At 37.7% G+C, this 22946-nt stretch overlaps 3 protein-coding genes and 1 non-coding gene across 5 annotated transcripts; 3 read left to right on the top strand and 1 right to left on the bottom strand.

Annotated features, from left to right (window-relative positions):
* The first annotated feature begins 332 nt into the window (after window positions 1-332).
* LOC114825941 (uncharacterized) lies at window positions 333-6718 on the top strand. The gene is made up of 13 exons (XM_029105027.2): window positions 333-467; window positions 605-769; window positions 882-1008; window positions 2283-2410; window positions 2499-2568; window positions 2692-2794; window positions 3585-3702; window positions 3875-3956; window positions 4376-4437; window positions 5133-5205; window positions 5293-5373; window positions 5999-6079; window positions 6281-6718. The coding sequence occupies exons 2-13, from the start codon at window positions 711-713 to the stop codon at window positions 6443-6445; spliced, it is 1149 nt and encodes a 382-aa protein (XP_028960860.2). The 5' UTR covers window positions 333-467; window positions 605-710; the 3' UTR covers window positions 6446-6718.
* Window positions 6719-7476: 758 nt separating this feature from the next.
* On the bottom strand, window positions 7477-7593 carry LOC114826203 (U5 spliceosomal RNA). Its single transcript, XR_003775124.1, has one exon. It is a non-coding gene; the product is annotated as a U5 spliceosomal RNA (small nuclear RNA).
* Window positions 7594-8526: 933 nt separating this feature from the next.
* Window positions 8527-11553, top strand: LOC114825939 (uncharacterized). Its single transcript, XM_070824293.1, has 10 exons — window positions 8527-8796; window positions 8893-8968; window positions 9064-9161; window positions 9349-9450; window positions 9580-9666; window positions 9857-9973; window positions 10159-10262; window positions 10413-10552; window positions 10646-10782; window positions 10908-11553. Exons 1-10 carry the CDS (start codon window positions 8599-8601, stop codon window positions 11088-11090), a joined length of 1242 nt encoding a protein of 413 aa, XP_070680394.1. The 5' UTR covers window positions 8527-8598; the 3' UTR covers window positions 11091-11553.
* A 7244-nt stretch (window positions 11554-18797) lies between these two features.
* On the top strand, window positions 18798-22049 carry LOC103405388 (uncharacterized). 2 transcript variants are annotated; one of them, XM_008344382.4, is made up of 3 exons: window positions 18798-19135; window positions 19651-19994; window positions 20131-22049. In XM_008344382.4, the coding sequence occupies exons 1-3, from the start codon at window positions 18922-18924 to the stop codon at window positions 21670-21672; spliced, it is 2100 nt and encodes a 699-aa protein (XP_008342604.3). In that variant the 5' UTR covers window positions 18798-18921; the 3' UTR covers window positions 21673-22049. The 2 variants fall into 2 exon arrangements, with proteins under 2 accessions (XP_008342604.3, XP_070680393.1); XM_070824292.1 differs by having other exon boundaries at window positions 18997-19135; window positions 19680-19994.
* The last annotated feature ends 897 nt before the right edge of the window (window positions 22050-22946 follow it).

The following is a 22946-nucleotide window of genomic DNA, read 5'->3' as shown; positions in this document are numbered from 1 at the left end:
GTTGGCCCGAACCAAGGAATTGGATTTTTTTTTTTTTTTTTTTTATCTTATCAAACCAAGGAATTGGGTGTTAAAGATCAAATTTCATAACGAAAAATACTTGGCTCCTTACATGTAAAATAAATCTTTGGTTTTTGCAGAAAAATCACATTTTAACTTATATTCATAAGCTTTTGTTATATTTTTGCATATTTTAATTTTGCATTGACAACGAGTGATTTTTATATGTAAAGAGTCAAACAGTATTTATGTAAAAGTAAGCTAAATGCTTTTTAATTGGGCCTAGTGTTAAATTGGGCTACTTTTAACATGTCCAAGTCCAATAGATAGCAACCTTTCGTTTTCCAGTGGCTCTGTCTTCTGCCTCCGTCGACCAAGAATTGCCCTATCAAGCTATCAGCCTCCCTCCCGAGAGTCCATGGAGCCAACAAACACAACCAGCAGGAGCCTCTGAGATTCTCTGAACCGTGAGTTTAAATTCAGACCCATAAGAAAAAAAATGAATTTTCCAACTTCTTCTTCTTCTTATTCCTCTGTTACTCCTATTCATTCTGCTTTTCTTCGCACAAAAAACCGTGGCAAATTGTCGTTTAATCTATTTCAGGGCACTTCTTCAACGGCCAACTCATCCACCACCACCACTTTTACTTCCTCCTCCTCTCAAAACCCATCAACTGCTCAGCAGTAGCACACCCGCCGCTGCCGCCGCCATGGTTTCTTCTCTCGCCACCCACCCTCACCACGCCCATTACCCTCCTCCTTGGTTTAGGTTCTCATCTTCTTCTCCCTCTCTCTCTACTTTTCAATTGATTTGCACATTGCATTGCTGCCCATGATTTTTATGGTTTTTTGCGGAATTGGGTTTTTTTGCAAATTTACAGTATTGCTCCCATGATGGAGTGGACTGACAATCACTACAGGACGCTGGCCAGGCTCATTTCGAAGAATGCGTGGCTCTACACCGAGATGCTTGCTGCTGAGACCATTGTCTACCAGAAGGATAATCTGGTAAACCATATTTATATTTACTCTTTCTGCAAGTATTGCAATTTGTAGCCTCAAATTGGACTTCGTTTTGTGCAACATTAGAAAGATTTGTTGAGTTTCACTTCCGAATCCGAAAGCTTTGAAATACTGGCAACGAATAATTAATTCGGTAGAAGTTGGTTTTCTCCAGATAACATTAGGGTTCTACTGAATTGATGTAGGCATCTAATAGAAGGGTTAGTTTGACAAACATCTTCCATGTGTTTACTTGACATTTCTCTTTAAATAAAGCGTTTAGTTGAAGTAGATAACTTTACCGTGGGGGGTTTCTGATTATCGGTTTCAATCAGTTGAATATTTTGAATTTCTAATACTACAGTAAAAGGGTGTTCATGGACTTCATAAAAGATGCATGATCTTGCTACTGTGTTTAGAATGCATTATTACCTCTAATTGAGATCTCTGTGTTCCCGGAACACTTAGCTATTTCTCCCCATATACTTATTAACTCTACCACACCGTGAGCTCATAAGAAGTCTTTAACTGAGCCAAGCCTAACCTCATTGAAACCCATTGGACTTCATTTTGTATAAGATTAGAAGGAATTGTTCAGTGTCACATCAGCATCTGAAAGCTTTGAAATAGTCTCAACCAAAAAGTAATTTGGTGGAAATTGTGAAGTTTATTTGGTGTACGCCACCATCTCAGAGATTTCACTGGAATCATTGGCTCCATGTCCCCTGCTCATCCCAGTAGGTGGTGGCCAATTTCAATTGGTGATGGTTGGTGGTCGATTTTGATTCGCAAGCGCTGGCCGTGGTGTTGTACAATCTCGATGGTGGTGACGGGGGTGGTCGCGATTGGAAGGTATGGGAGGAGACGATGGTGATGGTGGTTTCCAGAAGCCAAAGAGAGGGAGACAGAGTCAAGGGATGGTGAATTGATGATGGCTGTCGAGGCACTTGGGAGAGAAGAGTGAGTCTGATAATGAATGAGAAAAGATCCAACGGTGGAGGTGTGATTCAATCCAATTGTCCAACGGTAGAACAGTTCGGGCCAGAGCCCTGTTTCTTCTGATTTTTGGACCTGCCCCGTCAATTTCTCCACCTTAGACCCGCCCCAACCCTTGGGTTAAGGGCCAACCCCTAGATTAAAGTTCTTTTATTTTGTTATGTTTTTATTTTTTTGATAAATTTTGAACTGGTATTCACAGTTTCATTTATTTCTGGATTTTTCTTGTACATTCGATATGTTTGGATTAAGAAAACTGATACTGATAGTGGGACTTTTAACAGGATAGATTCTTGGAATATTCCCCGGAACAACATCCTATTGTTCTTCAAATTGGCGGGAATAATTTGGAAAACCTCGCCAAAGCGACTGAGCTTGCTAACCCTTACAAATATGATGAGATCAATTTTAAGTTTGTACTCTTTATTAAGCTTTTGTCCGTTAGAATTTATCTTTCAAGTTCTCCCCAACCTCTAATCTGACCCTCTACCGTTTACCAGTTGTGGATGTCCGAGTCCAAGAGTAGCTGGGCACGGGTGCTTTGGTGCTAGTCTTATGCTTGATCCAAAGGTTTGATACCTTTCTCATTATATTGTTATTTGCAACTTTTCCACACACACACACACATATATATATAGTTTTTTTTTCTTTATAATGTTCTCTGATAAAGACATTTGGTCTTTACAAGGAAAGTTTGTTGCTGAGGCTATGTCAGTGATTGCTGCGCACACAGATGCACCTGTTAGCGTGAAATGTCGAATTGGTGTTGATAATCATGACTCATATAACGAGCTCTGTAAGTTTTCTTTGCCTGATTCTTCTGTTTATATAGTCAGCAAACTAGTCAATATCAATATAGAAAAAAAGAAGAAAGACATTGGAAAAGCCAGCGAATGATGAACTGAGGACACATAGTTTCTTGCATAATATAAATAGTTATGCTTGAATTTTGCATTCTGTGTTTGGCCATACCTTTCATAGCCCTTGTTTATTGCTTTATGATTATGCAATTATATTTATACCATGAAAACACAATGACATTCAGTGCTACAAAAAGTCAAAATTTGTACATCGTTGGAAGCCTAAATTTTGATCAGTTTGGTGATTTTGCATATTTTTCTTACCATAAGTTCAAAATGATCTCTGAGTTAAAGGAAAAGGAAATTAAAAGAATAGGTTTAGACATGATTTACAGTATGCCAAATAACAAAAAGAGGATGTAATTTATATTACAAAGTTTCATCCATCAGATTAAATACAAATTTAGCAGTGAAATGTAGTACCGATATAGAAGCGATGGGGTAAATGCAAGAGCTTTCTAAATTATCCTACAACAGCAAAGTGCAGCTTTTTGGAAAGTTAACAGGAACCACCTTTTGTTTGTTGCGTACACTTTCCACATTTATGTTTTATATGCTTGTTGAGTGATAAACATAGAGCATTATTGATTCATCTAATGCTTATAACTGAGTTTATCTAATTCCATATCGTTGTCTATCTGAATATGAAAGGAATATAGCTATGCTTATGTTAGTTTCTTGAGTTGCATCCTCACTTAATTTTGTCACCACCTGTCTCTTTTTCAGGTGATTTTATTTACAAGGTTTCTTCTCAATCACCAACTAGGCATTTCATAATACATTCACGGAAGGCACTACTTAATGGAATTAGCCCAGCTGAAAATCGAAGTATTCCGCCTCTTAAGTATGTATTCTGTTATTTCTTGTTTTATGAACTTATATTTTCTTCACTTTACTGATATGCTTATCTCATAATTGCTATTAAAAAATGCTTGGATTATATTTGTAAACATTTGTATTACATTCACAAGTAACATACGGCTTCTTATTAATGTTCATATATTACTTTATTGCAGATATGAGTACTTTTATGGCCTCTTGCGTGACTTTCCAGACTTGAGATTTACAATAAATGGGGGCATAAACACCGTTGAGGAGGTGAACCTATGAACAATTGTATTGTCTTCAGAGGATATCATGTTTCCAGCTACATTTTTATTCAATTCTATCATTATTTTCTATAAAATTTTGTGTCGTCCATTGGGACATTAGTTGTAACTTGGGGTATTGTGTCCCTGCTGTCATTTCCTTACTGTTGACAAGGTTGTATTGTTTTGAAACTTTCTTCATTGTAATTAGTCAATACAGCATATATGCAAAATTTACCTGTTATTTTCTTGATGTTCCAACTTTATGCATATATATGAATTGGAATTCCTGGTTTCTAACATGAGTTGGGCATACATGGTGATAGTGATACAACAAAACTGTCGACATTTTTGTGCTGCCTCTTAGTTGATGCAGAAACTCTATGTTGACAACCTTTATCTCATGTCGTCTTCCCCCACTAATTATAGGTCAATGCAGCAAGAAGGGCAGGAGCTCATGGTGTAATGGTTGGACGCGCTGCATTTAATAAGTATGTAATATCATAATTTGGATTTTCTTTTTCCTTGTGGTAATTGCTGCAAGAACTTTCAAATTTGGTATACGTAGTTCAAGTCTCTATCAGTCTATTTTATGACTCTTATCCTCTCTGATGATTATACTGTATATACTTCTGTTTCATTTTTGTGTCTGAGTGCACATGTAATTCTAGCCCTTAGAGTGAAACTAGAGTTCTTTCAGTAGAGTTTTTGTTTCCTATCAAAGGACCAAATGAAATTTTTGCGTGAAACAAGGGCTTAAGTAGAAGACGCAAGACTTGAAAGAATGAAATTAGGGTAGCTGATTATGAAAACTCTTATGTTGATCTTTTCTGGTCTACGAGGGTTGTCCAAGAAAAGGAAGCATTTTCCCTCCACTATATTATTTAGCCCATATGCAAGTCTGTCCGCTACCCTTGAACCAAATGCGCATCTTGGATGTGCCAAGTAAGAAATTTACTGGAAAGTGAAAGATCAAGACTTGAATGAAGACTAACTACTAGCTTTAATGATTCCACCATATTAAAATATCCCCAACATTTTGGGTTAAAATTTGTGTTAACTTTAGGTTAGGTTTTTATTTTATTTAGATTTAGAATTCTGATTTAAAATTCTGATAGTCCTCTCTACTGCAATGTTAATATGTGACTCCAAAGTTGACTGACAACCGTTGTACATTTTTCAATAGACCATGGCATACTTTGGGACATGTTGATACTGTAGTTTATGGAGCACCAAGCAGTGGTGTAACACGGCGTCAGGTCTGCAAACTTGGCTGTATATAGGTGTATCTACTCAGTTTCCATTGAACTTTTACAGCTTATAACTATCTTTTCCGCCTCCTTTAGATACTGGAGAAGTTTCGAGCGTATGGAGATACTGCTGTGGGAAAATATGGACGCAAACCAACTGTGCGAGATGTAGCAAGGGTTAGTGCTACCGTCATCCTCATAATATTATGTTCATATCTGGAAAGTTTTACACATACCCGTCATACTAGAGAAAATAGAATATGCCAACAAACTCTTCTTGCACACACGAAAATGTCAAACTGACAATATTATGTTATTATTTTCCATATTTTCCCAACTCCGAGATGATTTTCTTTAAAAAAAAATATCAGGATAAAAAAATATTAACATGGGTCTCTTCAGTCTTGTCACATGTCACATTACATTACCAAAACGGCTTAATATATATTATGTAATTTGACATGCATTGCTTGCTCAATCTGCCTTGTTGAATTCTAGTTGTTACCTTATGGGTGGGTCTTACTCTGGGCTATCATTTCTTTTAGGCCGAATGCACTGGGATATCATTTTGGATATGTTTAACGATGCAAAGGAATTCTTGAGAAAATAGACCTGAATGCTTTTGCAGTATCATCAATTTGTGAAATACCATATTATCCTGGTGTCTCTATTCTCGCCTCTTTCACTGCTTTTTGTTGTTGAGTGGTTTACAATATCTTAAGGTAGTCTCTTGTTGAGTGAAGTTTTCTCCGACCATAGTAATTTGGTGCAATTGCATCACCCTCTTTCTGTTCTGCTGCAGCCTTTGATTGGTCTTTTCCATTCAGAACCTGGGAATAGTCAATGGAAACGCAAGGCTGATGCTGCTTTCCTGCATTGCACGGTAGTATTATTGCTCCTGCTGCTGCTGTTATTATCCTTGTATACTTTTTAAGTTCCACTTTTAGGACTTGAAAGTTATAATCCATCCCCAATCAATGCCTGATATTCATTCATTATTTTCCAATGGTTTTTTACTCTGATCCAGGAAAGTATGTTATTTCTGAGTTGCTTAAGTTTCTGATATGACTCTTGAACCTTGCAGACCATGAAAGAGTTTTTTGATGAAACGCTTGTAGCGATTCCTGACTATGTTTTGGATAAACCTATTGGGGAGCCACCATCAGGCAGTGAAGATCCTTTTGCGAACATACACAGTTTGCTGCCTCCGGCGTATGAATCAAGGGAACTAGAACTACAATATGCTTAGCGGTCTCCATTCTAACTATATACTTCTGGCGGCAAAACCCGTTGTCAAATTTTTGGAATGTAACATGATTGATCACAGGACCCATTGCATCATACATGTCAGTGCATAGATAGTCAAAAACACATATCTTGTAATGCAGTCGCCTTTGGATGACGACTAGCAATTTGTGTTTTGATTACAACATATTTTGCTTGTATACGAAGAACCTCGCTCCGAACTCGAGCAAGTTGTTCACTGATCTGGTAGGTAAATCCAATAACTTTTAGAGGTCGATTTGTTATTTGTGTTTGGTGATTGATAAAATGCTCTTTTTGTGTCTCGTTACAATGTGGAACATGCAATCGACTCTTTGTATGTGCAATTAACTACGGATTTTTGGAATTTAATCCGTCGATTGGCTTCTAAATTGGAAATTAGTTCATAGAACTTTAATTTGTTGGTAATGAGAAACATATATATAGTTTGTACAAGGAACAAACAAATTAAGAACTTGAGTTACGAAGAGTTACCAATTGGAACAATTTGGTTTACTCAAAAGTATCCGTAACCAAAATTTCTTCCACTTGAATCCACTGGCGATCAGAAGGAATGAGAAAATCAGTCCCATGGCTGCCAGCTTGATATTCCGGCAGTGACACCTTTTCTTGAACAAACGATAATATTATTTACACTAAAAGGGATGAGTGAGCTTAGCCTCACCTGGCATCGACACCTAGTTGTGAGCAATAAAACATTGCGTAGGACCTTAAAAGCAGAACAAGGGGCAAAGGAAGAGTAGTCACTTTCTTCATTGTGTCGTAATGAAGGAGACACTGATTGTAATCAACGAACAAATATTGAAAACACGTGGCGGATTCAGAAATTTTTCTAATCGTTGAAAAATACAAAACAGATTTACAAGCATCGGATTAAAGTTTATAGGTCGTATTTCTCGTTAACAATGTGACAGTCTTCATTTTACATAATCTTCCTAGTACATACATGGATAGCGTTGCCGCAAATCTGATAAATTGTGAACTGGAATTGTAAGGGGCACCCACAAAGGTGCACCCCTCCAAAAATAGGCGTATGCCACTTATAGCAATGAGCACACGGTATTCTTTAGTAAAAGGCGAAAGAATAGTTCGCTTTGTGCTCAATGCATGGCTCCGTAATTTTTACTTGCACGGAAATGCCCCTTTTTATATTCCCGACTGTAGCTCGTTCTTGATGGTCTCGTCGATGTGGGAAGCGCCTACTGCTTATGACTCAACAGTTTCAGCTCAGCAGTCCTCACAAAAAAACCCACAAGAGCTACAGCTAGCGTTTCAGGACCTAACCAGGCTCCCATATGGTATAGGATTTGCCATTCTTTACATCTACACTTCAAAATATTGCTCTCCATTTGTCCCTCTTACTTTGAGAAACTAATGGAAGCTTCACAATTGTGGAGTTGTAGCTCTGTTGGCTAAGAGTTTCTACTAATGCACCGAAAGTCTCGAGTTCAATTCCCTCTCCAATATTGATTGTGTAAAATAAAATAAAAAAGAGTGAGGCTACGCGATTAAACCTCCAAGTTCCAAGCCAAGTTTATACGAACCAGGTGCTGCAAGCTCCCATTTTTCTCTACTTCTTTCTTATGTTCGAGATAATTATATGAATTATAAGTAGCAGTGGATTTGGAAAAATATCATCGAGGTTGTTAAGTTAGAAACAATGTCAAGGCTGGACTAATCACTTGTGACTGTCCATTTCTATAAGATCTCAATAATCATTATCAGAGTACTTCTTATGTACAAGACTCGAGGTGTATAATGTATATAATAACATAATTAAAACACGACTAATGTTGTTCAAGAAATATTATATCGCTTATTATGAAATATTATATCGCTTATTATGTTATTAATTTTTACATCGTTTTACGTATTGATCAACTGACACGAAACATAAATAAATAAACTTGAACACGACCCGTTGCCACTCTTTACCGTGTTCATGGACTGATTCAGGCTCGAGACCAAATTATGGGCTTGATCCAACTTGGGCCTAAAGCCCATATCAAGTCCAATATCAGTAAACCACAAAGCTGAGGTTTTAGCCCCACTCTCGCTCTTTCTTCCTCTGCTTCATCTTCTTCATCTCGCGCCAAAGCAAAAACCCAGCACAGCACAATGATGACAGCCTCGTCAACGTCGCTAATTCAGCGCGTCTGCGCCGTTCCTCTCTCACGTGCTGCCCGCACTCGCGCCATGGCAGCGGCGAGCATGAACCTGTCCACCACCACCACCGCCCCCAAAAGCACCGACCCCCAAGTCCTCCTCGGCTTGTCGGAACCAGAGCTCCAGCAGCTAGCTATCGACTTCAGTCAGGTAAACAAGCACAAAATGCTCTCAATTTGTTTGTGCAGAAATGAAAGTTACTGAATTTATTTACTTAAATTTCTGTTTCTGAAAATGTATTTACAGCAAGGCTACAGAGGGAAGCAGCTCCATCATCTTATTTACAAAAGAAAGATTAAAGATATTCAGGATTTCAGTCAGGGTAACTTTCTCTCTCCATCTCTCTCTCTAGAAAAAGTTGGGTTTTTTGGGTTTTGGGGGGCAATGCTAAATTACTGTGGGGGTTTTGTGTTGCAGTGCCTCTGGCATTCAGAAATGAGCTTGAGGAAGCTGGATGGAAAGTTGGTAGGTCACCCATTTACCAGAGCGTCACTGCTGCTGATGGCACCGTCAAGGTAATGTCTTGGAAAATGGTTACTGCCACTGGATAATTTTTGTGGGATATCCTTGTTATAACTCAATGTGAAGTTGAATGGTTTACATGGATCATGATTGTTTGTAAAATGGGGCTGTTTGATTGCCAGTAAGTAATTTTTGGATTAGCGTATTAGCGGTTAAGAGTTGTGCCATTGATTCTTGCAGGTATTGATAAGGTTGGAGGATAACAGATTGATTGAAACTGTTGGCATACCAGTTAAAGACGAGAAAGGTGTGATGCGCCTTACAGCGTGTGTCTCATCACAGGTGATTTTCTGAGATGAGATTCAGCCATTGAAATAAAATTTCCCTGCAGTTATGTTTTAGTGTTGGTTTTGTGCATGGTTCACCGCAGTGCAGTTTGTATTGTATTTCTTATTAATTTGGGTGAAACAGGTGGGATGCCCTCTTCGTTGCTCTTTTTGTGCCACGGGAAAAGGAGGATTTTCAAGAAACCTCAAGAGGCATGAAATTGTTGAGCAGGTATCAACTGTCTTTTCCATGCTCTTATCTTCAAATTCCGTTACAAGTAAGGGCTGTTTGCATGCTCGCTTGTTGATCTAATTTGTGCACAGGCATGATTGAAAATTTCATGTAAGGTTTACCATTGTTGTATGCTATACATGAGCAAGCTCAGTATATATTGTGATTCTGGATACCATCATATTTCCAGGTTTTGGCTATAGAGGAAATCTTCAGCCATAGGGTGACTAATGTCGTGTTCATGGGAATGGGTGAACCGATGATGAACCTGAAGGTGGTACTTGAAGCGCATCAGTGTCTAAACAAGGTGCCTTTGCAACTTTATCTTGTGCTTTTTAATAGCTGCTTTGGTTCCATGTTTAATATATAGAATCAAGAAGTTTGACCTTGTGACATGAAACCTACTAGTATTAAAGCGGAATGCTATTTTATAAAATTGTTAACATTATGATCTGAGTGAAACTTATTTATGTTGGACTTTATTTTCTACAGGATATTCAAATTGGGCAAAGAATGATCACAATTTCTACCGTGGGGGTTCCAAATACAATTAAAAGGCTGGCATCTCACAAACTTCAGTCGACATTGGCTGTCAGGTATGTTATTTTTAAATGGGAATGAGTTATTTGTATTTATTAGAGCATTTTGTTGAACTGCTTGTTCAGAAAAAAAAAAGAAAAAAAAAAAAGGGGAAGCGTTCTGAAGTTAAATCCTTGCTAAGCGTTTCTCATATTATTGTGCATCAGCCTGCATGCTCCTAACCAGAAGCTGAGGGAAACAATTGTGCCAAGTGCAAAAGCATACCCTCTGAGTGCACTGATGAGGGATTGCAGGGACTATTTCACTGAAACCGGTAGACGGGTTTCCTTTGAGTATGCACTCTTAGGTAGTGAAATAAGATTTAGAAAAATTATGTTCGTCTCTTTTGATCCCTGTATGCTTACTTTAACAACCTGACAATGATTTTTGTTTTGAGCAGCTGGAGTTAATGATGCGGTAGACCATGCAGTAGAACTTGCAGAGCTACTCCATGAGTGGGGACGAGGTTCTCATGTGAACTTGATACCATTTAATCCAATAGAAGGCTCTGAGTATAAACGTCCATCCAAGAAAGCGGTATGTAACTTTGTTTTCAAGCATAAACACCTCTATACTTGATCCAATTTTCGCTTTTCTGTTAGTTTAATTCTTGTTTTATTCACCTGATTTGTTGTGGTTTCTGACAAAATTTTATTTGGTAGGTACAAGCATTTGCAGCTGCTCTGGAGAACAACAAAGTAACGGTCAGCACTCGTCAAACAAGGGGCTTGGATGCAGATGCAGCATGTGGTCAGCTAAGAAACAAGTTCCAGAAGAGTCCTTTGCCCGTTGACTCTGACAACTTACAAACTGAAAAAGATGCCGCAGTTGCAGTTGCATGTTGACGTCATTGTCAACCGTTTGCTCCTCTGCACAGTGGGCTGTACGACACATTTGCGTGTTCTTGTCCCTTCGTCTGTAAGAAACTTGTTAAAAGTGTTGTTCAAAGCTGGAGGTGGTCTGCATCATCTACTTTCACTAGTGGTGGAGCGATATTCTCTCTATATGAAGTGTGTGGTGCAGAAAACAACTTTCACCTGTACAGATGCGGAGGGCTGGGGAGATATATTCCGCGTCGCTGATATCGCAGTGATGTTGGATATCTACAGCTCGCGAAGGCACAAGATTATAGCACTTTCCCCTCCTCATGGATTTACTAAAAGACGGAAAAAGGGTCATTTTTGCAATTGAAGACAGTTAGGCTTAGCTTCTCTGTATAACTATGCATGACATTATATAGTCATCTATTTGTACCTTCTCTGAATATGCAAAAAAACCCTTGAGATTTAATGACATGTTTTGTTTTGAGTTTTGAGGGTTGCAGTCACAATGGGATAACAGTCAGAAATAGAATTGCAGTGGGCATAAAACTGTCGGATGTTCAGAGAGACAGGTCACTGATCCACCCCTAACCACACTGATATTGTCTCAACTTAATCACCTATTGCTAGGTGTTGAATTTCATCACAAAATTTTTCGGTGTTATTAGGAGTGGAACCATACACTAATATACTATATTCTAGTATTTTCTCAATTTCCCGATGCGGGACCTATATTCAACAAAAACTTGGTTTCTTCTGGAAATGCCTGCAATACTTTGCCAGTAGGGCGTTCTCTGTCTCCATCTCTTGAGATTTCAGGCTCATCCACAGGATCCAGCTTTGAAAGCAAGTGTAAGTTCTTGTTTTGGTCTCCGTAATGGAACTGATGATATATTGAGATGTCTTAGCGTCCACATCCTGGGTTCCAATTATTTGGTAATGTCACAGATGTTTTCATTGATTTGGATCCGACAACGCCTGTCCAACTCCAACAAGAGTGTCAGCAAGTGGGTTAGTTTTATAGATAAAACTTGAAAAACTAACGTAACAAAAATAAAAAGCGAATAGAGGAGCCATGAAAATTAATATATACCATTAGTAAATCATGGATACGATTTTTGAGAACTGCATATGATTTAAGCTCTTCAGATCTATCACCAGGTTCTGCTTCATCTTGGTCATTGGATGTCTCCGAACTTTGCATCGTTTTTTCAATCTTCAACGTAATTCAAAATCTGAAGCAATAGATTAAGAAATGTTTGTTCGTATCATGTATAAAACAAGCCAGTCTTGGACCCCTTTTGTAAATGAAGAGGAAAGATCTAGCATAACTTATGAAAACACAATGGGAATAAATCTGTGTGCGGTATTGAGTTTCGATATCTTATCAAGTTATATTCCTTATAATTATGTTTATATTAATTACTGATTATTGATAAAAGTTTTTACGAAATAACTATTACACGCATTTTTTTAAGAGATTCAATGTAAAAAAAGAAAAAAAAACATATATGTATATATGTGAATGAAATGTGACATAATTAGAATTAACATACTATACATAAATATAATATATACTTTTGTAGAAAACATCCCAAAAACAAAAAAACAAGAAAAGAACGAAGTCAAATAAAGTAACGTAAGAAAGGGGCGATCTTGTAGTTCTTGGTCTATGAAGATACGTTGTTAGGTGCTCTGTTTTAGCCCTCTGACCCTCCAAGATATTACTATTTTAATGAACAGTACATAGTCATATTTGCCTCCATCTCCAACCGAGAGCCAAAGAGCCAGAGGGTTCATTTTAGCCCTGTCACAAAAAATCATCTCCACACGAAGGGCAAAGGGCTATAATATGAAATGTATAGTATGAAATGATGAAAAAATATGTGAGAAATGGTGTAGAAAAAATTAGAAATTAAAAAAAAAATCCAAAAAAACAAAAGAAAAAAGTGGGTTGTTCACAAAAAAATTTAAAACTGGTCTGGGACCAAAAACTGAAAGCCCTAAAGTGGGCTGAAAGAACAAAAAAGAAACTGGGCTGGGCAAGTGGAAGGAAAAAAAAATCAAAATTGGCTAGCCAGCGAGCTGGTTGAAGATGGTCAGCCGGTTGGCCCTCTGGCTCGTTCAGATTCCGCGAGGCCCACGAGCCATTTGGCCTAACCCTCGGTTGTAGATGATTTTTGGACTATTTTCGACCCTCTGACTATCTGAACCCTTCGGTTGGAGATGATCTAAGGCCGAACCTAAACTTGTGCTTGAGAGATAATTGTCCCTATATCGATAAGGGATATATGGTTTCTCGAGAAGAGAGAAGCCGTGGTGGTCCCTAAAAAAACCTCAAAGGAAAAAAGATAAAAGAAAAAAAAAAATTAGAATAGGGAGCGAACGGTACGATGATACCATTCCCCATCAAGGAAAGTTGGGGCCGTACTGCCACTCGTCTCTTAAGACAGGAGAGTCATTTTTGTTTTGTTTTGTTAATTACATAAATATATTTTTCAGTATTGGTGGAGGACTGAGGAGAGAGAGTCTTTTCTAGTCATAACACCAAATTATTGTCTTCATATTCTACAAAATATATTTTCAAATGCAAAATATCTTAAAATTCATGTTTAAACGTTCAAAAAACAACGATATAAAACCTAAATCTAAATAAATTTTGATCTAAACAAATTGAGGAGAGAGAGAGTCTTTTCTAGTCATAACACCAAATTATTGTCTTCATATTCTACAAAATGTATTTTCAAGTGCAAAATATCTTATAATTCATGTTTAAACGTTCAAAAAACAACGATCTCCATTGGTCGATGTGGGATGTTACAATCCACCCTCCTTAGGGGCTTGACACTCGCACCACACGGCAGAGTGGCTCTGATACCATTCTGTCACATCCCAGTCTCGGCTCCACCGTAGCACGATATTGTCTGCTTTGTGCCCCGGCCACGGGCTCACGGTTTTGTTTCTGGGAACTCACACGAGAACTTCCCAGTGGGTCACCCATCCTAGGAATGCTCTCGCCCGTACTCGCTTAACTTCGGAGTTCTTATGGAATCCAAAGCCAGTGAGTTCTCAAAATGCCTCGTACTATATGGAGATGAGCATGTACATATAAGGCACATCACCTCCTCTACGTTAGTCGATATGAGATGTTACAAATGTCTCATGGACACTTTTATTTTGAAATTTTGTATTGTCAAATTAACGCTAAAAACTAGGGCTACATTGAAGTACACTCTATCATGGAAATCGAGTCTCTTCGAAAATTAAATAGCATTCAAGAAAATTTTGTTGCCTTTTTAGTTTTTCCCCACTTGGGCTCTATCAATTTGAGACTCTTCAAAGTGAGCTCTTTTTTAACTAATCAATTTTGGACATCACAATTTTTGACCGTGGCGTTTTGATTCGTTTCAAGAGCCACGTTCTGAAACTGAAATTTTATTTTGAGCCAAAGAAATATAAAGTTTGAAGTTTGAACCATCTTCACCACTAACCTTTAGTTTTTCTAGGAGTGGTGATGAAGTTCAGATTCGACCAAAGAAAGATGCCATGAGAGGGAGGCAATGTTTCGATAACAGTAAATCTATGGCTTTTGAATTTATAAGAAAAAAAAAAAACTGAAAAATTAAAAGCAACTACTTCTGAACTTTTGATAAGGACAAATCTATACGTTATGATTTCTTAAGAAAAAAGAGTAATTGAAATCTAAGAAAATATGTTTTGATATGACCGAATATGTGTCACATCCCGGCCTGGGGCAGACCACTTCCCGGGCCCACTTTACCACCGTAGCACGATATTGTCCGCTTTAGGCCCTGACCACGCCCTCACGGTTTTGTTTCTGGGAACTCACACGAGAACTTCTCATCACGCCTTGATTCTAGGATCGGGGAGTGTCAATATGTGTGTTTTGAGTTTATAAGGAAAAAAATTATATAAAAAAAAATTCGAGGCCATAATTGTTTCGTTAAGACCAAATATTTGAATTTTGAGTTTATGAAGAAAAAGAGTATAAAAAATTAAAAATCAAGGCCATTATTTTCTGGTAAGGACGAATATTTATGGTTTGAGGCTTTGAGCTCACAAGGAAAAAGAGCAATGAAAACATTAAAATATGAAGCCAATATGTTTCGAAATGATGAAATGTGTGAATTTTGAGTTCATAAGTAAATAAGAATAACTGAGCCAAACTTATGCGTTTTATATTCATATAACTGAAAATTAAAACTTGAGACCATTATATTTTGATAGGACCGAATTTGACAATCTGTGCATTTTGAGTTCTAAAAAAAAAGAATAATAAAAAATAAATTAGAGGTCATTATAATTTTTGTTCGCTATTTACGCCCATTGTTTTTTTTTTCCTTCACCTTGGGAAAACTGGCCATATTCACTATTTTAAAAATGAATGCGTTGTCATATTCATGTAGATTAATTACCATATTAATAATTTTCACCCGAAACTTTTGTAGTTGATATATGCGCGTGTAATTTCATGTACCATCTCACGTGAAACCGGATAAAACTTTGTGTGTCATTTCATTTGAAATTGGTGAAAACTGTCTGTTATTTCACGTGAAACTTCTGTAACTGATATATGCATGTGTAACTTTCACATGAAGCTTTAGTAACTGATATATGAATGTGTAATCCTATGTCATTTCACGTGAAACTTCTGTAACTGATATATGCATGTATAATTTCCTGTCATTTCACGTGAAACCAGTGAACACTTTGTCTGTCATTTCACGTGAAACCGATGAACACTTTGTCTGTCATTTCACGTGAAACCAGTGAACACTTTGTCTGTCATTTCACGTGAAACCGATGAACACTTTGTCTGTCATTTCACGTGAAACTTTTGTAACTGATATATGCATGTGTAATTTTCTATGTCATTTTATGTGAAACCGGTGAAAATTTTGTCTGTCATTTCACGTGAAACTTCTGTAACTGATATATGCATGTGTAATTTCCTTTGTCATTTCACATGAAACTGATGAACACTTTCTATGTCATTTCAGGTGAACATTTTGTCTGTGACTAAACCAACTTCTTTACGAACACCAATTTTATCACTCAAGTTTTCTATAAAATGCCTCACAAGCCTTCACCATAATACATCAAGTACATCATACATTCTTCACACTCATTTGCGCACCTAAACCTTAGAAGCACTTCTTATATTGTAGGAATGAGTGTCATGAGAGAACGACGCACGAGAGAGCTCCATCGTGATGCAGCCAAAGGAACCCTTGGCCTCAAAAAGCTTGTTCTACCAACCTGGAACCCGATTGTATGTTTTGATCAAATCATGGAGCTGGTTGGTAGCTACTATACAAAAGTTATGTGCCCTTTTGAGTTTCATGAAGTATGCGCAAGGGCTGTTGTTGCCTACACCCAAAAGCTTAAGGTGTTAAGTCTAAAGGGTACAACGGTTCACTCTATCTTTAGAGAGGACTCTGAGCATCCCGACTACTCTTATATATGCAAACAACTTGGCGAGTCAATCACGGCACAAGCCTCGTGGTTGCAGAAGTTTCTTCTGTGTCCAACACTGATGTGTGATAAGTCTGAGGATGAACTAACCACTGATGAAGTGTGTTCAGGTGGTTGGATTTGACGAAGAAATTTGGCGCAAGGACAAGATAAGTTCGCTTTCATATTGATAGACAATATGAGGGACACACCATGCTTGCATGGTTCAAATAATTAATGAACTAATTTCTGAGTAGGATGGAGGATTTGGAAGTGCTAAATGTCGCTCACTGTACCTTTATAGAGGACTCTGAGCATCCCGGCTACTCTTATATATGCGAACAACTTGGCGAGTCAATCACTGCAGAAGCTTCAGGGCTCCAGTAAGTTTCTTCTGTGTCCAACATTGATATGTGATATGTGTGAGGATGGGGTAGCTGCTGATGAAGATGTGTTCAGGTGGTATAGATTTGACGATGAAATTTGAGCAAGGACAAGACAAGTACGCTTGCATTTTGATAGACCTTATGAGAGGCACACCGTGCTTGCATGGTTCAACTAATTAATGAGAATGTAAAAATTTTTGAGCTCTGTATCCGAGGGACACCCTGCAAAGATTGCTTTTATAGAAAAAATTTCATGCCGCAGTTAGCTTGTGATTAGTCTGAAATTTCTATCGGAAAGTTAATGAATGAGTTCATGGATACCCTTAGGGTAATTTTATCTACAGACCCACTTTTACATTTCACAAACTTCTCAAATTTTGATCGTCGGATCAGATGAATTGAAGAAGATCAATGATCAAAGTTAACAAGAGCGTGTGAAAGTAAAATGAGTGTGTGAATAACAATATCCTAGTTTTGACATATTACGAGAGATAAAGTAAGGGGTGTATTTTATACAGAGTTTAATATATTTCCATAGAGTTATAAATACATTGATTTTAAGGGAGTTTACTTGATTTCCATAGAATCCATGTGGATTTTGATTGAATTCTACAAGGATTTTAATGGAGTTTGTGAAACTTTTATCATGGATTTAAATAGAATCCTATTAATTGTCATGAATATTTTAATGACTAATTCCTCAACATACATTGCTATTTTTAAATTTTTTATCATTTGAAATGGTTAATATGGTCATGATAAAGTGGTCATATGAAGTGGTGACGGCAACAATGTGGTTGAAGTGTCACGTGATAATTGTCGGCAAAATAATTGTAGTAAATGTGACCGTCGGCAAGTGTAACATAAACATTTTAATCTTATTTCTCATTAATCATTATCTCTTTATAAACCAATTTGAGTAGAAATTATATGGTTTGGAAGCTGGACCACGTAGTTCCTCCTACCAAAGACACTTGAAACACGACATCCTCCCCCTGATTTTGAGGCCCACTACATCCCCTGATCCCACCTTCTCTCTCACACCCACCCAAATCTAATTTTGTACGTACACAAGAACCTCTCCGGTGTGGGACAATATTATTGGCTTTGTGGGCCCATATGCATAATAAATCATCCAACTAACAAAATTACTACGGTAACAACATTAGATGGTAAGAGCAACTAATGAGTAAGTCAATATAAAGGACGAATTAGATGAGTTTAAAACATAAATGATTAACTAATGACTTCACAATAATTCCAAAATAAAAATTGAAAGAAAAACTGATACAAACTCAAGCGTGTGACAGTTTGTTTATTTACATCTTATTTTTTACTTGTAACTTTTTATTTTTTTTAGTTTTGTTTAAAATATTTTTAGAGTAAATTGTAGCAAAGATCTATCAATTAATTAAAACGTGCAGTTATGGTAATTTTCGTCAACTCTTTTAGAACTTCCATCTAAATGGGTCACATGTCATGCACGTGAGACTTAATTAAGGGGCAAATATGAAAAATCAAATAAGAAAAATTGTATTAATGATCCCTTAACTTTAATCCAACCGGATAAATGGTCTCTCAACTTTAACTCAATTGGAGCAATGATCCCTCAACTTTACCCTAATTGTAGCAATAGTCATTCCAACATAACTCATTTTGATAGAATTTTGACGGAGTTGACGAAAATGACCATAACTACACATTTTGATGAGTTGAGGTTAATGGTAATGAATTTTTAATTGAAAAAATATTGTTCTGATTTAATTAAAATTGAAAGAGTATTACTACAATTTACTCAATATTTTATGTTTCATCATCTTGTACGTATTCTCTGTACATCTAAAATTCTTAATGATTAAGAATGCGATTCAGTTAGGACTTAAGCCAGAAAATTCCTTAAAAGAACGACTTTACCTCACACTTGTTTCTCCTACTTCTCCATTAAGCAACTCTGTCTCTTGCTTATCACACGACAGAAGACAAACCAAAACACCATGGAAAAACACGACGACGGGATCGACAACCTGGACACCACCTCTTCGTGGACCTCCGCCACAACATGGACCGTTGCAGGTGGTTCCCTCACGAATTGCGTCTCCTTCGAATCCTCCTCCTCTCTGATCGACGACGACACTCCGAATTCCACACCTACATCCACTCTTATTCTGCACCCTCCGTCACCCGATTCGGGCCCTTGCGAGATCACCAGTATGCTCTACAACTTCTCTTCTCTGAAAACTTTACATTTCGGCGCCAAATTTTATTGAATTTGAGTTTGACACCCTCTCTTTTTTTTTTTTTATATAAATCATGGTCCTTTATATATTATTATTGTACGTTATGACTTAAAAGTTAATAATTTCTGGGACCGGTTGATTAGGATTAGGATTATTGCCAAATTTTAGATGAAAACAAAGCTAAATAGAGGGGCAATCTACGATGCATGGACACACGGACCCAGGGATATGACACTATACGACCGGACACGGGATATGAGGAGATACTGCTGTGTCCATGCATCGTAGGGGGCAATCTTGTACTCGAAAACGAGGATAAAAACAGGATTTTGCAGTGTACTATGAGTTCATCTACGAAAGCGACACTTGGTTGCTAAAAGTAGAAGTAATAGCTGTTGGAGCTCAAAGTGTTACCAAGGGTTGTGTAACTTGTGTTAATAGTTGGGTATCTAAAGTGCATTTGACCAACAACGTTTTCCACTGCAGTTAATTTCACACAAAAACATGATATCCAGCAGGTTTATGTTCGAAGTACTGCCCGAGAATATGAGATATACTATGCACCTGATATACAGAGTGGCAATGAATATCTCTGCACTGTTCTCTGTGGCATTGCTGCCCGAGATGAACAAATGCTTCACACAGGTGATAATGATCAAGTTTGTCCTGCAAATTCAAATGAGTCGCTTAAGGACCCATCCGAAGCTAAGTCAAGAAATGGAAATAGTCCGAACAACAGTGAAGATGACTGTGTTGAAGTGAAAGTCTTAGATACTAAAGTGCTTGATAACAAAATCAATTTGTCGCAATTGAAGTTGGGATCTGCACAGGTATGTTGCTTAGTTCTCCATGTATATTAATTCCAGTGAACCCCCTCCCACTTTTGTTTTTCTTTCGCTTCTTTTTTTTGTCCCGTCTAGTTAATTTCTTTATATGGTGCTTGCTGATCAAGTCCTTGTGTATCAGGATTTTTATGAAGCTACAGCACAGATTAGTGATGCAAGTCCTTGTGTATCCCTCACACTTCATCTACTGTCGCTTGAGGGGAAAGATTGTGTATGTGTTGGTGAGGTTTATGTGTTTGCTGATCCTGTGGACTCATCTGATTCAGAGAACCAAGTTAGTGCGGTGGAAAACTCAGCTGGGAGTTCTCTAATGGCCATGCTTGTGCCTACCCTTTTGCAATTCTCTAAAACAAGGGGTGCTAACCGAACACAGGACAAGCCAATTTCTGATACATGGGGAAAACAGAACTCTCTAGCGACTGGGTCAAAAGAAACTGATTCTACCAGTGTTGCAACTAAGATTCAGGAACGAGGAAAAGCCAGCATACCTGATCACCAAGAAGTAAAGATTCCAGATTTTAATAAGGCTAGTACTAGTACTGCCCAGGTATGTATCCCGTCAGGAGTTGAAAGCGATGTGGACCAGCTTTATTCTCGAATGGGCAGAATAGAGGATCTGTTTTTGAGGTTTGAAGAAAAGATGCTAAAACCGATAAACAGGATTGAGGCAAGGCTTGAAAGGGTAGAGCAGCAACTTGAAGTACTGGCGAACAAATCACAGAATTCTGGATTGCCAACATGCACAAGATTCTACGCTTCTTCTTTCTCATGCAATGAGTCTGAGTCTAACTCTTGCTATAATAGTGGAAATGATTACTACAGTTGTGAGGCATTTGAATCAGGTAAGGACATTCAACCAGATGCACCCCTGATCACAGCTTATGAAATGTCTGCTTCAGTAAATTCCACCCATTCGCTTCCAAGTCTGGTAGTAACTGCTCCTGAATTTTTTAATGGTGATGATGACGAGGATGACGAGGACAGCGAAGATCATGGATCAGAAGTAGTGATAGGTTCATCAGAAAAACCAAGGCCTGCTTTGACAATTGATGATGCTCAAACTCTTTCGGTTAAAGCTCCTGATGTTTTAAATGAAGAAGATGGTAACGTTGAGAGGAAAGAATTGACAAGAGAGGAACATGAAGTAGGCACATATTCTTCCATGTGCCTTGGTGAAACTGATGTGACAGAATACATAAAGGGTTCACTTGCTGATTTGACGAAAAGTTCTTCAGATGGTGAGGGGAATGTGATAAGATCACCTAATGATGAGCACACTGATCAATCACTCAGAGTCGATGGGCCGGACCAGCATTCTGAGGGTGGAGAAGAAGAAACACTTGATGATTACAAGAGCATTGAGAATGCAGTTGATCCAGCCAATGGTGGCATGTCTAGAACTGATTTTTGTCAGATAACTGAAGATATCGAAAATGGAGATGTCAGCATTGAGATAAGCAACACGCCAGACCCTGATAACACCGATGTTCAAAACCAGTTGCCTCAACGTCAGACTGATGATGGATATGATGACACGGAGGAAGATGCTGATCGAGATTCTGATTTAACTCTTCCAAAGGAAGTGACAGAAAGAGAATTCCCACAAAGATACTTTGAAGAATATCCTCGAATTTTCACATGCTGCTTCTGTGGTGGACTTTGAAATTCCGGTTCTAAATTCACTTCTCAGGACAGTTGCGATTTTTCTCTGGAAGCCCTTTTAGCTGAGTTTCCAGAATCAGTGACCGAAGCTCCTGCTTTCAAGGAAAGTGATGACGTGCTCCCTATTGGCGCCGAGGGCTGCGATTTGATTTTGGTTGAGGATGGGGAGCCAGTTGGTGCCCCCCCCCGATGGCAATTTTTCTGTGGACATGAACTTATATAGTCTCGGAGGACCTTCAAGCCTGTGGGGTGACCATACATGCAATAGCCATGAGACATTTGCAGCAAGTCTCATTTGATAGTGCATAAGTCTGTCCACAACTTTGTTGATATGTACATAAATTTGAGCTACTGAATCTACTGATTGTCTGTTTCTCCTCTCCTCTCTTTCATTACTCATAAACCAAAATTGATAGATACATTTGTAGGGCTGGGCAAGGTGCGGTTGGTTCGGGTTAGGATTCAAACCGCAGACTGAATAACCGTACCAAATGCATCTGTATGGTCGGTTTGGTTTGTTTCCTTCTCTTACACTATGTTTGGATGAGGGAAATAAACTTGGAATTTTGAAAAAATTCAGAATTTATAAATTGACATGCTCTAATTCTCTTGTTTGGATTCATAAACATAGAAATTTAGAATTTCCGCGTGGAAAAAAAAACTTGGAATTTGGGACCTCTAATTCCCAAGTTCAAATTCCATGTAAATAGGTGTCATTTCCCAATTTCTATGATTTAGAGTTTAAAAATAACAAATTCAGTATTCAATTCCATTGTTCTTTTATATTAACCAAACAAGAAAATTTACAAATTCTAGAAAATAAAATCTTGTCATTTCAATTTCCGTCATTTTAAAATTCCTAATAATCTTAAATTTCTTCATCCAAACATACTGTTAGTAATTAGAAAAACATTATGCATTCATTAACATCTTTGCAAAGGAAATTTATCTTACTTTAAAACTAAACAAAGGGCTCCTCTTCGTTTTGCAGTGTTTGTTTGATAAAAAAAACCTATCTAACTTTTAGGTTATTTTTTACATATTAACTCTGCACATAATTCAATCAAATTATAAATCGTTTAATTGTTTAATTAATATTATTAAAATTTTAATTTTTAGATGAATACGATTGATTAGTCATGTTTTGAATAGTTACCAAAATTTTAGTACCAAAATAGGTGCACGCATTTTATCCGTATTGATTTCAAGTCATATGACTGAATCGGGCCCATCTCCAATCCATATTGATATTGGCTACCATCATATTTTGCTAAT

This window comes from Malus domestica, chromosome 07 (genome assembly GCF_042453785.1).
Source record: "Malus domestica chromosome 07, GDT2T_hap1".
Classification (NCBI taxonomy): Eukaryota; Viridiplantae; Streptophyta; class Magnoliopsida; order Rosales; family Rosaceae; genus Malus; species Malus domestica.
The sequence above is the reverse complement of the archived record's forward strand: the minus strand, read 5'-3'. Positions and strand labels throughout refer to the sequence as shown.

Excerpts from the sequence above, each read along its gene's own strand:
- LOC114825939 (XM_070824293.1), top strand. The coding sequence starts at position 8,599 with ATGATGACAGCCTCGTCAACGTCGCTAATTCAGCGCGTCTGCGCCGTT. Across the intron at positions 9,451-9,579 it reads CAGCGTGTGTCTCATCACAG|GTGGGATGCCCTCTTCGTTG; the intron begins GTGATTTTCTGA and ends TGGGTGAAACAG. Across the intron at positions 10,783-10,907 it reads AACGTCCATCCAAGAAAGCG|GTACAAGCATTTGCAGCTGC; the intron begins GTATGTAACTTT and ends TTTATTTGGTAG.
- LOC114825941 (XM_029105027.2), top strand. The coding sequence starts at position 711 with ATGGTTTCTTCTCTCGCCACCCACCCTCACCACGCCCATTACCCTCCT. Across the intron at positions 1,009-2,282 it reads TCTACCAGAAGGATAATCTG|GATAGATTCTTGGAATATTC; the intron begins GTAAACCATATT and ends GACTTTTAACAG. Across the intron at positions 5,206-5,292 it reads GTGGTGTAACACGGCGTCAG|ATACTGGAGAAGTTTCGAGC; the intron begins GTCTGCAAACTT and ends CGCCTCCTTTAG.
- LOC103405388 (XM_008344382.4), top strand. The coding sequence starts at position 18,922 with ATGGAAAAACACGACGACGGGATCGACAACCTGGACACCACCTCTTCG. Across the intron at positions 19,136-19,650 it reads GGGCCCTTGCGAGATCACCA|TTAATTTCACACAAAAACAT; the intron begins GTATGCTCTACA and ends TTTCCACTGCAG. Across the intron at positions 19,995-20,130 it reads TGAAGTTGGGATCTGCACAG|GATTTTTATGAAGCTACAGC; the intron begins GTATGTTGCTTA and ends CTTGTGTATCAG.